The sequence below is a fragment of the Gymnoscopelus braueri genome (genome assembly GCF_963280865.1).
Source record: "Gymnoscopelus braueri genome assembly, chromosome: 22".
Lineage (NCBI taxonomy): Eukaryota > Metazoa > Chordata > Actinopteri > Myctophiformes > Myctophidae > Gymnoscopelus > Gymnoscopelus braueri.
In genome coordinates this window covers 40859367-40877063 of record NC_137624.1, presented here as the reverse complement: position 1 = coordinate 40877063, position 17697 = coordinate 40859367, and the positions used below count along the sequence as shown (strand labels likewise).

The 17697-nt window shown below is 41.1% G+C and overlaps 1 protein-coding gene across 2 annotated transcripts in view; it reads left to right on the top strand.

The window, feature by feature from the left end:
* The first annotated feature begins 2273 nt into the window (after window positions 1-2273).
* The window catches only part of LOC308078124 (fibroblast growth factor receptor 1-A-like), a 38809-nt gene continuing 23385 nt past the window's right edge, over window positions 2274-17697 (top strand). Inside the window, exons 1-2 of one of the 2 annotated variants that reach the window (XM_080419224.1) lie at window positions 2274-2535; window positions 15399-15538. In XM_080419224.1, the coding sequence (XP_080275350.1) occupies window positions 15415-15538 (124 nt within the window). In that variant the 5' untranslated portion in view covers window positions 2274-2535; window positions 15399-15414. Of the gene's footprint in view, window positions 2536-15393; window positions 15539-17697 lie in introns of both variants that reach the window. The other variant, XM_080419223.1, reaches the window with a different exon arrangement.

The following is a 17697-nucleotide window of genomic DNA, read 5'->3' as shown; positions in this document are numbered from 1 at the left end:
TGAACGGCTATTAAGTAGATTCCTAAAATGGCCAATAGATGCTAGGGTATTTAGTTTAAGGTTCCACGTAGTGTTGGTTTTGACGGCAAGTCTTGATTCAGTTTTAGTCAGTCTTTTGAATCAAATTCTATTTAGTTTTAGTCTTATTTTAGTCATCTAAAATGTTTTACTATAGTCTAGTTTTAGTTGACTAAATATCATGATATTATAGTCGACTAAATCTACAGTTGATTTAGTCGACTAAAAATGACAAAAAATAAGCGCAACCAAACATAAAATGACTTGTCTTTTAGTTCCACTGGATCGCTTCTCCACTAACATTTTAGTGTAGTTTTTATTTGTTGACGAAACTGTCAATACATTTAGTCTTAGTCATCATAGCTTAGTTTTTGTTTAGTTTTTGTCAGTGAAAAAAGGTAGTCGACGGAAATGTTTCGTCATAGTTTTAGTCGACGAAATCAACACTGGTTCCACGAACCAGGTGCACCAATGCTGAAAGCAGTCTTTCCCAGTTCAGATTTGGCACGAGGAACCTGAAGGACTAGTCATTCGCTATAGAGCGAGTTAGAATGCGACTAGACTAGGGTTCTGACCTAACATGGATGAAATATATGGTAGTAATTTTCCAACCATGCAGGGCTTTGTAAATGAAGAGGTGCGTCTCTCAGTCAGAGAAGACCAGCCCACCTTATCATACAGGACACAGAGACATACACATACGTATTACATGCATGCAGACTCAGAGCAGACAGACAATGCTAACTATATAAAGATAATTTGACAGAAGGAAAATGCCATGTATCATGTATGTGTTTACAATAGTTGGCTCTGTTTTCTCCATGTCAACCAACCAACACTCACATGCATTGTTCTGCATGTCCCAATGAATGCTGTACCACATTCTGAGCATGCATGTGTGCACATGTACTGTTTGTGTGTGTGTGTGTGTGTGTGTGTGTGTGTGTGTGTGTGTGTGTGTGTGTGTGTGTGTGTGTGTGTGTGTGTGTGTGTGTGTGTGTGTGTGTGTGTGTGTGGTGATGAATGATGTAACTAGGGTTGGTCTGTAAACAGTTCCACAACCACTCAAAGCTCTATATACTTAGTCCAACAAAGAATGGCAAAAACAGCAGACCGCGGTGCATTGTGTGAGCTTGTAGATCTGCATTTTAAACATTTTTTGAAAAATGTTTAAATTATAAAGGCGATTTAATTAGGCTATTTGAACATTTTTGCCTATAATTACATGGCAAACAAAGGGACTACAGGTTAAAAATTGTTAAAGCCATAGCAAATGCAGTAAAGGACTTGTTTACATATTATGCAATAACACATTAATTTAATTTACATCCTGAATTACTCTAGTTCTTCTCAGATCAATACAATATAATCCTCATTAAACAATGTCTTTAAGCTTTATTAGCTAATTAAAATATGTTAGCTCTTCTAAAGATAGGCATTTCAACGACATTAAGCATTTTCTTTCAGCTCTAGACATGCTTGCAACCTGTTGCCAGTTTGCACCGTAGACACAGAAAATGCTTTGTGGGCTTGTAGATCGGCTATTTTCGACGTGCGACACCGTCGTGCGACGAAGTGGCCAATAAATCAGGCTTTTTATTACTGTGGGAGGTCCATGGCTCCATGGTATGAGAGAGATGCAGTGTTGCCATGTCCGCTTATTATAAGCGACTTTGGGCTTGTTTTTCTGTAAAGTTGCTTGTAAATATTGGTAGTTGTGGGTTGCAGTTTTTTGGGCTTGTTTCTAAAGTGTAGTTCCTTATTTGGGCTTGTTTTCTTTAAAATATATATATATATTATTATTTAAAACAGTGGTTCGCAATGTCATGGACCCCCAAATGTATATGTATTTGTCCCTATTTCTAACCCCAATCTGAAAATGTTTTATGCCAGGGAGCTCCGTCCGTCCCAGATTTGTGTTGTTAGAATGTTTCAAAAATCTTCCAAATATTCCACATTTTATCTCAAGATTTTTTTTAAATAGCAGATCTACAAGTTCACAACAAACGTGTCAAATCGCGATGCATTGTGAGCTTGTACAATATATAGGTTTAACAGTACTTTTAATAGTATTTTTTAACACTTAAGTTAAGACTTTAACAATTTAAAGTCTCTTCTTTTGGGCTTGTTTTCTTAGACCTGGTTGCTTATTTCTCACACAACATCTGGCAACACTGTAGAGAGACGCACTGTGCTGTATGAAGCAGAGTGTAGGAGGAGATCCCGTTACTTTACACACACACAGGCTCATTGACACAATATGGATACATTGTTGCCATTCTCACATTTCTTGTTACTTTGAAGTGGACGCGCTTTGGACTGAAGTGACCCTGTGATCTGCTACAGTAGTTACAACTTCAACCTATGTAACTTTATGGCTGGAAGAGGAGACAGTACCTTATGGGGCACATAACTATCTACAACAAATGACTTTATATTTCTAGCTGCTGCCTGCAGACAGACGGTATTAAAAGGCGATGCCTTGGTCGGATAAAAGACATTGATTCAGGATTTCAGGTAAGACTGCAGCCTAGAGCTGAGACATGATTCATTTTTAAGACATTTCCTTTCGTTGCACGTTGTAAAGAAGGGCCCAATTCTTTGGTTTGCACAGTTAAGACCGTATATAGAATATGTTTAGGAGCAAAGGAACCCAAAGTTCTGCTGCTTATGGCGAGGCAGACTGTAGGAAAGAATACTGAGGGACTCCTCCTACAGGTGAAAACATTTAATAGATTTATTTTACAGATGAGCAAAGGCAACAGCGACCTAGATTATGTTTACTTTGGCCAATACGGTGGATTATGTGGAAAGTGTTAAAGTCAAGTCAAGATTGAATCTTAAGCTGCAAAACTCTTTTACATCATTTTAAGAGGATTTGACAAGCCTACAGTATAAAGTTGGTAGGCCTAACAGACAGTGCCTTCAGTCAGTAGTCTGTCTGTGGTTCTGACATTGGCAGCATTATACAGTAGGCCATGTCAGTCAGTGTAGGGTCAGTTCTCAAACAATTTCATATAAATGTTTTCACCCTCAAATTGGTACATTAAGGCTCATTGGGGAAACTGCTATTGGGTCAAACAAAAAAATAATAATCTCATTTTGAAATTATTCTCATTTTACTGGGGACCCCCTGGAACCCCCTCACGGACCCTTAAGAACCATATTGCTCTAGGTCAGGTGTCTTCAACAGGGGGTCCGGGACCCCTACGGAGTCCTCAGAGTCACTACAGGTGGGGCCACCAAATCTTTGTTGTAAGATATGTATTTGTTTTACTTTAACCACTTGAAACCCTATAGCATCCCTATTCTGAGGAGAACCTGAGTAAAAAAATGTAGATCTACAAGCTCACATCGAGGGTTTAAGTGGTTAAATTAAATGTCTGAAAATACACACTAAGATGAATCCAACATCCACTGATGACAGTGATGTCGAACAAGTCTATGAAGCTGTCTATGAAATCTGCAACACAATTTTATACAATATGTAGTGGGGGTCCCTGCTGCATCTCTCTCTCTCAGCTAAGGGGTCCTTGGCCAGAAAAACGTTGAAGACCCTGCTGTAGGTTATTGTTATCCAGTTTCATTGTGGACCCTGGTTTATGTCAGGTGGAGTTTCACTCACACACAAAATGTCTTTCTTCCTGTTTTTTCCTTTTTTTTCTCCTCTTACTAATAAGGCCAGGGGTCTTCAATGGGATCAGGTGCAATCTCTCGCCGGCTCTATACACCCGCCCCTCTATACACGAAATCAGGAGCGTTGGGGCAGCCTAGGGTTCAAGTGGTTAAGGTATAAAAAAAAAGAAGCATATCATAAAGATTTGGTGGACCCCCTGTAGTAACTCTGAGGACCCCCTAGGGGTCCCGGACCCCCTGTTGAAGACCCCTGAATTAGGGTTCATCTGTGAAGCAGGGAAACTGTATCTGCTGGAATTCCTATTGTTATTAAGTTCTCCTGCATTTTGTCCAATAGCCTTTCTATACATTTCCTTCTAATCTTTGAGGCCAATTACAGGCAGATGGATGGAAGTGATCATTGTCACAATGATTACAGAGAACGTGTATAAGTGCCTAATTTGGTAAAACAAATCATTGTTTCCGCATAGCAACAATCTTTGCTCATTTGTCGCGCTTCCTATGGGGCTGAAGTGAAATCACTGTTGGCTCTGCGTTCTTTAGACTTTGGAGGCCCCCTAAATTTGGGGTCAATTGAAGGGTGGTATGTTCTGGAGGAAAGACTGAGGGGATCTGGGAGAGCTATTGCTGTCTGAGGAAACTGAGGGCTAGCGACCCAGGAAACATGAGGGTTTGACATATTATGAGAAATCTATCTAAATCTATGGGAACAGGACTGGGGAGATTCAAACCCGGGTTTCCCAATCTACCGCGCCTTACGTCAAGACGGAATCCCCCCCCTTGGCCAGGGGGAGATATCAGGCCCATATGGGCTTCAGGCTGAGCTACTCTGCTACATTAATCATAATAATAATAAAAATCACACCCTGTGTGAAGTGGGCGGTGTCTTGCTAGCTAATCACAATACTGAATGGAGTCAACCAATCATGTACAAAAGATAAATACATTAATTGAAACACTCTTTATGATGGACGAAACCATAACTTGAAAAAAACAAATTTTTGGTTTTTTTCAAGTTATGGTTTCTTATATAGGGCTATGCACATGTGTCATGTGACACTGGCCAATCACAGTCCTGAATAGACTGTGATTGGCCAATCACAGCGCAGGATAATTGTACAAATTTCCTGGGCCCAGATCCAAGCGCAGGAAAATGTACATTTTTCCAAATCTCACTTATAGGGGCGGTTTCACCGCCCAATAATATCTAAAATGTATATAGTGCTTTACTAAGAACCCAAAGACACTTTATACACTAAGAAATGGCTAAGCCTATATGGAATAAAATCAATAAAAAACAGTGGAATGGTGAGACAGGGTGGGGTGCAGTTATTGCTGGGGACAGCCCAGCCGTATTGAGGTTGGTTTTGAAAGTGGTTTTGAAGGTTTGAAAAGTGGGGGCTTCTCTCTCTTGAGAGTATCGTGGAGCGCATTCCTCAGGGTTGGGGCAGAAAAAGCTAAAAGCCAGGTACAGTACATTCATCCCCTCTTTGACCAGGGGCCCACCCATATCTGACCACAACTAACCCTGTTAACTATAGTTGTGTGGTCAGCTGGGTGGGCCGCAAAAAAGAAAACACTTTCAAGCTTTTCAAGTGGGCCCTGGTCCAGCAACAAGGTTGTGAACCACTGAGTCAGTACATCATCTGGATCATGGGTCGGGCCAGCAGTAGATCTCCTTTAGTGACGCTTTCAGAGCTGCTTTCTTCAGCTCCAGTGTTGTTGCACTGGTTCACCACCAGGCCCTGAACGGTGTCATTTGATTGATTGATTGATTGATTGATTGATTGATTGAATACTTTATTAACCCATTAAGATGTGGAACGCATCTGTGTCACTTTTTGATTTGAGCTAAAAAAAGCATTATTTTACACTTTGGCTATTCAAAAATAGCAGATATACAAGCTCATAGCGCGGCACCGAGTGCCGCGCTATGAGCTTGTAGATCTGCTATTTTAGAAAAATCTTTAAAATGTGTGCAGATCTTTGAATATATATATTTTTAAAGCGAACATTTTTAACTCAAATCTTTGCTTCTGGGGGGTCCCTGGAACAAAATATTTTGAGATGGGGGTCTGCTGCCAAATACATATAATTTGGGGGGTCCTTGACATGAAAAAGATTGAGCACCACTGATATAGAAACATACGTTTTTCAGAAAACTGTTGGGATTTAAGAGACATGTAGAATCGGCTTCAGGTCTTAATGGGTTAACAGTTTGCAAAAAGCACAGAGGTACAGTTATACAATAATGCTAAAAAGATAACACAAAAAGGCCTGAGGGCTCGTTTCCATTGTGGTCCTGTGTATTCAATTCATCAAGACATATAAAGACAAATTGCAGCATTGCATGAGCTCTTTTTTGGAGGTTTTGAAGGAGGGTAGGGAGTCACACTTTTTGATGGCTGTTGGAAGGGCATTCCACATGTTGGTGGCATAAGAGTAGAATGAATTCATCCCCATGTTTGTGCCAAATCTGGGGGAAATTAGCTCAGTGGAGCTCCCTCTGGTGTTGTGGTCGTGGGCGTTTTTCACTCTTTTGAAATAGTTTGACAGGTACTGGTCAAACACCTGAAACACCCAAAGACCCCCAGGGCTCCATACTAGGTCCCCTGCTGTTTTCGCTCCACACTTAAATATCTTTGCAGAGCATAGCCGGCACATGTACAGGCTTTGTGCGTTGTGAGCTCATCGGCTCTCGACATTTTGCCGAATGTCCTGCAATTTTTGCAGAAAGTTTGCCCCCAGAATAGGGTTCAAGTGTTTTATCAACGTTGTCTAGTTGGCTCCATATGGGCTAGATTGTACTGTTACACCTGGTGAAGAGAGGGGCAGCAGAAAAAATACAGGAAGGACTCAAACGCAGGCGACAAAGTTAGAGCCGGACGGTGCAGTTCAAGCAGATTCAGTAACACACAGGAGGAATAGGCTTATTATAAATACAGTAGGTGATGCAGGGAGGCAGGGGGAAACATCCAGGCGAGGAACAGCATGAGAGCAACATACACATGAGGGTAGAATGAAGACACAATGAAGATGCTGGTATGTAAAAGATAAAGAGGTTAGAGTTGTAGCTATATGTAATTGGGAACAGAGGGATGGAAAGAGAGCGGCGATAATGGACAGTCCAAAATGTTTTGATCGTCATGTGATTGGCATAGAGACCTCAGGAAGCTCCAGTTACAGTACATGTTAAACTGATTCAGAATGTATGGAATCCATGTGCTGCATGCCACTCTCCTACTCTCTCTCTCTCTCTCTATCTCTCTCTCCGTCTTTCCTGTCTCTCTCCACTATCGGAAAAAGAAAACAACTTTACAGACAAGACATGACTAGACAGAGACAGATCATGACACATGTACATTCCTTGCAGTGTCATGGAGAGTTTATCATTATTCACTAAATGACTGATTTACAAACGTATTTCAGGCAGAGCTGTGGTTGTGTAAACGACTGAGTACGTGGTTGTAATGTTACATCAATGCATCTAAATGTACACTTGAACCACTTAAAACCTGACTTATCGTATACTTTGTCGTACAACAGTGTTACGCGGCAAGACTAGCTGTGTGACACCCATCATAGGGAGTGTTGCCAGGTTTTGCGAGAGAAACAAGTGGCCATGTCTAGGAAAACAAGCCTAAAATAAGCGGTCCATTTTACCACTTAAACCCTATGTACTGTACATCTGCTATTTGAAAATAGCCGATCTCAGAAACTCACAACGAAACTACCAATATTTACAAACGACTTTCACATAAAAAACAAGCCTAAAGTCGCTTATAATAACAAGCAGATTTGGCAACACTGATTGACTCTATTTTCAAAGGATCTTTGTACATTTTAAACAAACTTGTGAAATGAGACATTCTGCACTATGAGTACTTTTACTTTGGGTACTTTAAGTATACTTTGACGCCAATACTTTTGTACTTTTACTCAAGTAAGTTCTGAATACCAAACTTTTACTTGACGTAAATGACTATTTACTACATTACGGTATTGATACTTTTACTCAAGTAAAACATTTGAGTAGTACTTCTACCACTGCACTATTGTACTCCATCTGAACTGTGATTAGTCACTCTCTCAGGAGACCAAGAGTATAATACAGCACTGTAATGAACTCGTACACTACTAGTGTACACTCGTCACAGTTCATGATTCACGCAATATCCCTGACATCAGCCCTCCAGAGACTGAGCTGGGGAGAATGCCAGTGAAGTCAGTGCGGAGGTTCTGCATAGCTCTGACAATTAACTCACACCCACACGTGTGAGCTGGTGGGTCAACACTGGAATTCACTGCTTTCAATGGAGCTCACTGTGGTTTTGTTGCTGCTTCCAAATAGAAGAACCAGCTCCAGTACAGAGACAGTGGTGGAAAGAGTACTCAAATTCTTTACTTAAGTAAAAGTACCAATACTGCAATATAAAAATACTCTGTTACAAGGAAAAGTCCAGAATTCAAAATTTACTTGAGTAAATTACAAAAGTGTTGGTATCAAAATGTACTTAAAGTACCAAAAGTAAAAGTACTAAATATTTGAAAATAGCAGATCTACAAGCTCACAACGCGTCGCGATGCGACCCGTTGTGAGCTTGTAGATCGGCTATTTTCAAATAGCCTATGTATAAAATAGGGCTAAAGTGGTTAATGTATGTCTCATTATATCATAATTTATATCTGAAAAGTAACTAGTAACTAAAGTTTTCAAATAAATGTAGTGGAGTAAAAGTACAATATTTGCCTCTGAGATGTAGTGGAGTAGAAGTAAAAGTATTGGAAATTGGAAATACTCCAGTAAAGTACAAATACCTCAAAATTGTACTTAAGTAAATGTACTTAGTTACTTTACACCACTGAGTACAGAAGTAGAGGAAGAGGAGTTCACTGTGATGTTGCTGCTTCCAAATAGAAGACTAGCTCCAGACAGTACAGAAGTAGAGGAAGATGAAGAAGTGTTGAATTTATACAGCGCTTTGCATGAACCCAAGGATGCTTTTACATCAAAACAATGAACAAACAACAAACAACTATTTGCCATAAGCCTGAGATACAGTAGGTGTCTTTTCAAGGTAGTCTTAAAAGTCCATTACGACAAGAGTACAGTGTTGGAGCATGGTGAATCTCCATTAGGGGAGAGAGTTCCACAGAGTGGGGGCTGCCACACTGAAGGCTCTGTCCCCTAAGGTTCGCTTGCTTGTTTTGGGGAATAGAGAGGAGGTCCAAGTCTGTGGACCACAGCTTCCATGACAGAGTACTGTATGTTTATGGAGGAGGCCTGAGAGCTACTGTGGAACTACAGGGCGTTTTGACATTTGTAGGTGAGAAGGAGTAATAGATGCGGAACAGGAAGCCAGTGCAGATGTTCACGGGTGGGGGGTGATGTGCTGCCAAGGCTTGGTGCGGGTGAGAACTCTGGCAGCTGAATTTTAGACAAACTGGAGCCTGTAGAGGTACTTGTTTGGGAGCCCAAACAGGACTCCATTGCAGTAGTCCAGACCAGAGGTAACAAATGAGGGTGAATGAGGGTCTCAGCCACGGAGTCGGAGAGTGAGGGACCGAGCCTAGAGATGTTCTTGAGGAGATTGGACTTAGTCCCCCCCCCCATCCAGATTGGCTAGTACCCCACCAACATTTTTATGTTTCACAAATTGTTAAATATACCAGCCAGACTATTACATTTTCCTCTTTGTCTCTTCCCTTTTTTGTTAAATATATACTATTTATAAATATTATAAATACATGCATTTCCATATGAATTCCTGCAGCGTAGGTTTAAAATACAGGCTAATACAGAGGCCTGTAGTTGAATGATAATTATAGACTGATAAAATGAATTTGCCTAATTAGTTATTTTTGCTTTGTCAGGGTGGAACTGTGTTCTTCAGGTGTTAGGAGGAACTGTCCAGTGTCTAAGGTGCTGGAATTCATTCACGCTGTGGACACACAGGTTTTTTTGTGGTTTTTCATCATTAATGCGGTGTGATCACTGTTAGTTAGTGTGTTCTGTATATGGATGACAATTTGATTATGTGTTTGAAGTTAGCCTACTAATGGGATTAATAAGTGACCTGCGCCTCGACTTGTCTTCTTGTGCTTTGATTCATAGACTAATTTGATTGTGTTTCATTTTATTTCTTGTTTGTTGTCGGTGCATAGGTTTTAAATAATTTTGGGGTATCCCCCCTTGCCCCCCTTCTGATCATTATCTGGATATAGCTATAGTAGATACTGATGCTGGATATCGTTTTCTTGGCCTTGCTGTGCCATGGCTCGTCCTGCCATCTCCAGCATGCGCTCGGTTTTCCTCTCCTGTGTTTCATCAGAGCTTCCCCTGCTGCCCATAGCCTGTTCTCTGTGACCTGTTCTCTGTGACATGTTCTCTGTGACATGTTCTCTGTGACCTCTCTCATGACCTCAAGATCTGATGAACCAGCAACTACAGTGGAAATCAGTCAGATTGAAAAAGGAGCGCTCGGTTTCTTCTAATTCGCCCCCGCTACAAAACGGGCGCTATACACTGATACAATGAATTCGCCTAATTTGTTATTTTTGCTCTGTCAGGGTGGAACTGTGTTCAGGTGTTAGGACGAACTACAATGCATCGTGACGCATTGTATATGCTTGTAGATCGGCTATTTTCAAAGGATCTTTATACATTTTATACTTTTGGAAACGTATGAACTGGGACATAATGCATTCTGCATAATGAGTACTTTCTACTTTTGGTACTTTAAGTACATTTTGATACCAATACTGTGGTACTTCTACTCGAGTACATTTTTAATTCCGGACTTTTACTTGTAACAGAGTATTTCTACATTGCAGGAAAATGTGTGTAACTTTATCCACCACTGCATTTGGGAAAGTCCAAATCAGATCTCTCTCACTGTGGTGGTTCTGTTCATCCAGCCAACTTCCACTGGCCTGGTCTTTCCTCTTGGCATCTGGATATGTCATGGTCAGTTCATCACTGTGTCTCCTCGGGGCTCAGAGAGAGCACAGAGTTTTGGGCTGAATTCTTACGTTTCTTGCCTGATGTTTCCTCGCTCCCTCTATCCTCACTTGAACCGGAAGTTCCGCGAGGAAGTGAGGATTTAGGACGCATCTCAGAGGAGCTACAGTGCAAGCAGTGGTGTAAAGTAACTAAGTACATTTATTCAAGTACTTTACTGGAGTATTTCCAATTTTCAGTACTTTTACTTTTACTCCACTACATCACAGACGCAAATATTGTACTTTTACTCCACTTCAATTATTTGAAAACTTTAGTAACTAGTAAACTTTGTAGATTTTGATTATTATTACAAAACATACATTAACCACTTCAGCCCTCTATATACATTTCGGCCATTTGAAAATAGCCGATCTACAAGCTCGCGATGCGACGCATTGTGAGCTTGTAGATCTGCTATTTTCAAAAGATCTTTGTACATTTTATACATTTGAAAACGTGTGAAACGGGACATTCTGCATAATGAGCACTTTCTACTTTTAGTGCCTTAAGTACATTTTGATACCAATACTTTTGTAATTTCACTCAAGTAAATTTTTCATTCCTGACTTTTACTTGTAACAGAGTATTTCTACATTGGAGTATTGATACTTTTACTTAGGTAAAGAATGTGAGTACTTTTCCCCACCAGAGTATGAGTATAAGCCAGGAAACATGAGTGGCTCCTTCCAGGAAGACTTTCCAAGCTGAGTATCATGATGACAATGTTGTGTTACGTGTATGTTACGTGTGTACGTGTGTGTTACGTGTGTGTTACGTGTGTGTTACGTGTGTACGTATGTGTTACGTGTGTACGTGTGTGTTACGTGTGTACGTGTATGTTACGTGTGTACGTGTATGTTACGTGTGTATGTGTATGTTACGTTTGTACATGTGTGTTACGTGTGTATGTGTATGTTACGTGTGTACGTGTATGTTACGTGTGAATGCAACAGCGTCACAGCGGATGCCAATGTAAAACTTTAATGAACTCATTTAAACCTGAGGCCGATTCTACAAATGCCTTCTAAATCAGTAGTTCTCAAAATGTTTTGAGCCAGGGACCCCCAGGGACCCCCAGGGACCCCCAGAAGAGAAGATTTGTGTTAAAAAAATATTCAAAATATTCAAAATCACTTTCAAGATTTTTCAAAAATGTTCATAAATAGCAGATGTCTCTGGAGCGTGGTATGAAGTGACGCACTGTGAGCTTGTATATCTGCTATTTTTGAGAACCTCAGTTCTAAACCACTGTTCTAAATCCTAAGAGTTCTTTTGAAAAACATATGTTACTGTATACAGCTCAAATCTAAAATGACACAGATGCTTTCCCTGTTTTAATGGGTTAATTAAAGCTGTGTTTTTTTCATTGCCATCAAATGAGCAGAGGGTTTATTATGTGTTTAAACCATGAACATGGGGGCGGGGGCTCAGCTGTGGCGTAATCACAAACAGACGTTGCTTCACGGTTGCTGATGATGTGCCACTTCTCTAGACATGTCTTTGTTTCCTCTCTCCTTGCATCGGTTTCCTCCATACAGTACGTCCTGGGATGGGATTAGAGACGCAAGAAACGGACACAAGTGAGGGAAACAAGGATTCATTTTGTAGACCCTGGGATGCCTGGGACGTCTCTCCACTAACCCATTCAATCTGGGAAACGCATCTGTGTGTCATTTCAGATTTCTTTGGCTATTCAAAAATAGCAGATCTACAAGCTCATAGCACGGCAGCGAGTGCCGCGCTATGAGCTTGTAGATCTGCTATTTTTGAAAAATCGTGAATCTTTGAATATATATTTTTTTAAAGCAAACATTTGTATAAAAGTAAAGAAAAGGCCGCACACCCGGTACATGTAAATCTTTACCCCTAAGATACAGCAGGTCCCAAGGCTCTACGAGCTCACAGCACGTCGCGTTTGTGACGTGTTGTGAGCTTGTAGATCGGCTATGTTTGGACATTTGCTGTAGATCGAGAAAAGTAACGCATCGAGTACAGTGCAACTCAGGTCCGTTTAACTATAGGGGGCCTAAGTGGCTAAATTGAAGTGATATTGTTGAATTCCAAATTTTAGCATAGTACAGAACCTTCTTTGAGAAAACCTGATGTAGTGTGTGTGGCACAGCAGCCGTTTTTGTATTGTGGCAGAACACTTTTTGTGTGGGAACATAACACCCCTCTACCCCCTGGCCCCTCGTGATGCCACATGTTATCAAATTAAAGTGAAATATCTCAGACAATATCACATTATGTGAAAAATAACTTAGGATCTATGCTGGCCTAGTAGCAGTGTGCACAAAACATTCACACTGACCGGTCTAGCGTTTTGTGAGATTAGCTCCTGGCAAACACGCACACGCACACACACACACACACACACACACACACACACACACACACACACACACACACACACACACACACACACACACACACACACACACACACACACACACACACACACGTTGTGAGCATGTAGACCGGCTATTTCCAAAGAGATTTGGTGTCAAGGTAAAAAAAAAGAAAAGGAGGGGTCCAAGACAAGTACAGACCCCTGAGGGACCCCGGTCCACAAAGTATATATGGTTTAAGAGCAGTTAGAGCTGTTAATAGGGATGCACGATATTGGAAGTTTGTGTCGATATCCGATGACTGATTAATTGCAAATGGTCAAATGGCTGACAATCAAGATTCTGTGAGTACCATAGTGCAGTGGTTCTCAACTCCCACGTGATTCTTTTGGGGGTCCCCATATGACAGTGTAGTGACAATTTAAAGACTTTTAAGACCTTTTTAATACAGGTACAAAAAATGAAAGAAAGAAAGAAAAAAGGCCATCACTGCATCAAAAGTAATCAACAAGCTATACTATACAAACTGATCAAACATTGGCCAAAACTGTCAAATTATGTAAGCAAGAGGCCAGGCTCATAATTGTGAAAATAGCCGATCTACAAGCTCACAATGCGAGGCGTTGTGAGCCGCTGAACCGCTGGTGTGGCTCAGAGGTTCTCAAAGTGAGAACCACTGTGGTGTAGCTATTTCAACCCTTACCATAATGTATTGTTTACAGTGAGCTGCGTTCTCACACAGACCACGGAGGTAGGCACCAGGCAGACAGCAAATGGTGTTCTGCACCGTGGTCAAAAAGGAAGTGTGTCTGTGTGTGTGTGTGTGTGTGTGTGTGTGTGTGTGTGTGTGTGTGTGTGTGTGTGTGTGTGTGTACACACACTTGCGTGCGTGTGTGTGATTTTGTGGTGAATATCACAGGTATGTTATTTTTGACACTAACAGCAGGGTTGGATTTGCTGAGGTGGATGTGGGGGTGTGGGGGTGTGGGGGGGGGGATAATATCTAATAATAAATAATATGCTCCCACCAGGCCAAGCGGGGATTGTCTCTTGGATGAAATTTGGTCTCAGAAAAGTTACGGATTACAGCAGAGGTTTTCAACAGGGGGGGTCCGTGACCCCTAGGGGTTCCTCAGAGTTACTACAGGGGGGGCCGCCACATCTTTATATGATAGGATTTTTTCTTTTTTTACATTAACCACTTGAACCCTAGCATCCCTATTCTGGGTGAAGCATCTGCCGAAAATAGCCGATCTACGATCAAAAGGGTGGTTAGATGTGAATGAAAATTCACATTAACATGAAACCAACACAGAGCTACACAACACTGATGCTAGTGCTGTCAAACAAGTCTATGAAATCTATGAAAAAGTTTAATCTATACTGCACAATTTTATACAATATAGATGATTGAAGCAGGGGGGTCATCTCTAAGGGCTGAAAAATGTTGAAGACCCCTGGATTCCAAGTTTAAAAGACATACGTCATCATATGATACGTAGCCTGCCAGTTCAGATACACTGGAGAGAGGTTTACTTGCACGTGCGTCACTATGTGGGTGTATTATTATGTGATGTGTCCAGCAGTTTACCAATCTGGCGGTCTATTTAAGCTCACCTCATTCACTGTTCCTCCTCTCTCTGTCCGTGTCGCTGAAGGTTGGCATGCACTTGTTTTCTCCCACCACCCCAGCACCACCAGTGGGCTCTGTTTCTTAGAAGGGCTCTATTTTCCCCTGTGGGCGTTATTATGTATACATACATTATTCATCCAAAACGTTTACTTTTCAGGAAATGTAAAAATAACCTGTGTTCCAATGGGATCCGACCACAGACAAGACTTCACCACTTTCTCTTTCAAAATTGTTCAAATAGTGAAAATAGCCCATATACAAGCTCGGAGATATCTTCTGCTATTTCTGTCTGTGTTTGACACCCCTATATATGACAAAGTATAAAGCAGGCTTAAAGGAGTAGTTCAACCAAAAAAAATATTATTTTCTATCGATTATTCACCCCATGGAGACTTCAATTCATGGATATTTTTTAGTTTTTGTCGCATTCCTAAGCCAATAATTTGATGACCGGCAGCGGTTCCGGTAGGAGACATGAAACGCTGCTGTTCATCAAATTATTGGCTTAGGAATGCGACAAAAACTAAACAAATCTCCACGGGGTGAGTAATCAGTAGAAAAAAAGTCATTTTGGGTGTGAACTATCCCTTTAAGTGCATGGTTAATAGGTTCTCTTGATATATTTTATTGTGTTTTTTTTAATAACACCCTCCTTTATCTGTGTGTGTGTGTGTGTGTGTGTGTGTGTGTGTGTGTGTGTGTGTGTGTGTGTGTGTGTGTGTGTGTGTGCGTGTGCGTGTGTGTTGTGTTCCCAGACCAGTCATCGTGGTGAGGTAATGTGTTCCAGAATGTCCTCTGTGTCTCTCTGCTGCCCCCTGCTGCTCGTGTGGCTTCTGTTGGTACTGCTGGTCCAGTCACCTGTGGGTCAGTCCAGACCGCACACCGACGTCTCCGGCACGGGTAAGGACAACCGCACTGTGACATCACTGTGACATCACTGTGACATCACTGTGACATCACTGTGACATCACTCCCCTTTTACACCCAAAATAACTTTTGTTATAAAGAACTGGTTCCGTTCTAGATTATTGGAACCTTGGTGCTTTCACGGAACCTTCCACGAACCGGCTTGCGCTTCCACCAGTTTTAAGCAGAACCATTGTAATTGGAGGCAGCATAATGGTAAATGGTGCATTTATATAGCGCCTTTATCCAAAGCGCTTTACATAGATTGTGCATTACATTCACCCATTCACACACACATTCATACACCGATGGCGTAGTAAACCATGCAGGCACCAACCTGCTCATCGGGAGCAATTAAGGGTTCAGTGTCTTGCTCAAGGGCACTTCAGCACTAACTCTGGGGGAGCCCGGGATCGAACTGGGAACCTCGCGGTTGCCATCTGACCGCTGTATCTGCCACTTTACGCCTGAGCCACTGCCGTCCAGTATAGCTGGTTAGAGAGCCCACATGAAAGCCAGTGAGCCTGTTCTGGGACAAACATTTGGCAAAAATATGGCAGATCTATACCAGCTCACAATGTGTCGCGACGTGACACGTTGTGAGCTTGTACATCTGCTATTTTTGTCAAAGGCATTTTGTGCAGAGGGGAAAAAGGAAGGGGGCCTGGTATACAGTAGACCCCTGGAGGGCCCCGGTCAACTAAGTATATAGGCTTTAAGTGCTTAAGCCTTTTGTGTGATCATATGGCTAGAAAAAGTATAAAAAAGGTATAAAAAGTCTGCGTTTTACAGTGGTCTCCCACATCATCTGTTTTTACTTTGGACCTTTGCCTGTTTGGGAATCCCAGAACTGTACACTTTGATGTGTTTATATAAGCATGTCAGTAGTTTAGTGTTAAAAGTCATCACATTGCTATATTAGCCGCTTTGTAGCCTATGTGCTGTGGTTATGTTATGGCCTTTAAAGAAATCTTGCTTTGAGGCAACTTCAAGTTGTAGGATGCCATGTCTTACCAAAGCCTCTAAAAACATTCCTGTGAGAAAATATCTCTGTAATAAGAAATTTGTATTTTAAGTTTTGGCAGATTTAGGTCTTGTGGTGTCTGGGAATACTGAGGGATTTTTCATTGTGAGGCAAACATTTGGCTCCCATGGTTCATTGGCTATGGTCTGTAGTGGTATAACTAAGTACATTTACTCAAGTACTGTACTTAAAGGGATACTTCACTTTCACATAAAATAAACATTTAAAAAATATATTAAAAATAAATGAAAAAAGTAATGGAAAAATCACGGCCCCCTCACGCATTAGAGTGTCCTACTAATGTGTGAGGGGGCCTTTATTTTGCCATAACTTCTTTCATTTTTTTTTAATATTTATTTGTAATGTTTATTTTATGTGAAAGTGAAGTATCCCTTTAAGTACAATTTTAAGGTACATAATACTTTACTTGAGTATTTCAGTTTTTTTAATACTTTATACTTCTAGCCCACTACATCTCAGGTGCAAATGTACTTTTAACTCCGCTAAATTCGTTTGACAGCTTTTGTTACTTTGCAGATTTAGATAACTAGAGTTATCTAAATCTATTAGATAACTCATTTAGATCATCATTTATATAACTAGAGTTTTCTAAATCTAGAGGTATCTACAGTTCGGGCCGCTATGCGGCACCTCACACCTACGTCGCACCACAGATCTGACTGATATGCCCATATACTATGGAGATCTCTCTGTATCTGTCAGTCCTTGTCCCTTTTATGTCCATATATGGAGATCCCTGATGTCATCAGTATATGCCCATATATGGGAACTCCTTGGTTCATGGTGACATGAACGTGACGTCAGAGGTCAGAGGTAAAAAAAGAAAAAGAAATCGGCACTTGCGCACTATGAGCTTGTAGATCTGCTATTTATTTATTTTTATCGGGGAAAATTTGTGCAAATCTTTGAATATATGTATTTTTAAAGCAAACATTTGTAACTCAAATCTTTGCTTCTGGGGGATTCTACAAAGGGGGAAGAAGAGGGTATTGCTATACGTTTACTTAAGTCCAAAATGTGGGTACTTTTCCCAGCAGCGCTGTCCAGACACAGGAAGAGACACAGAGAATTATTGAGCAGGGTGTTAGTGCTGGCCAGACTGCTTGTG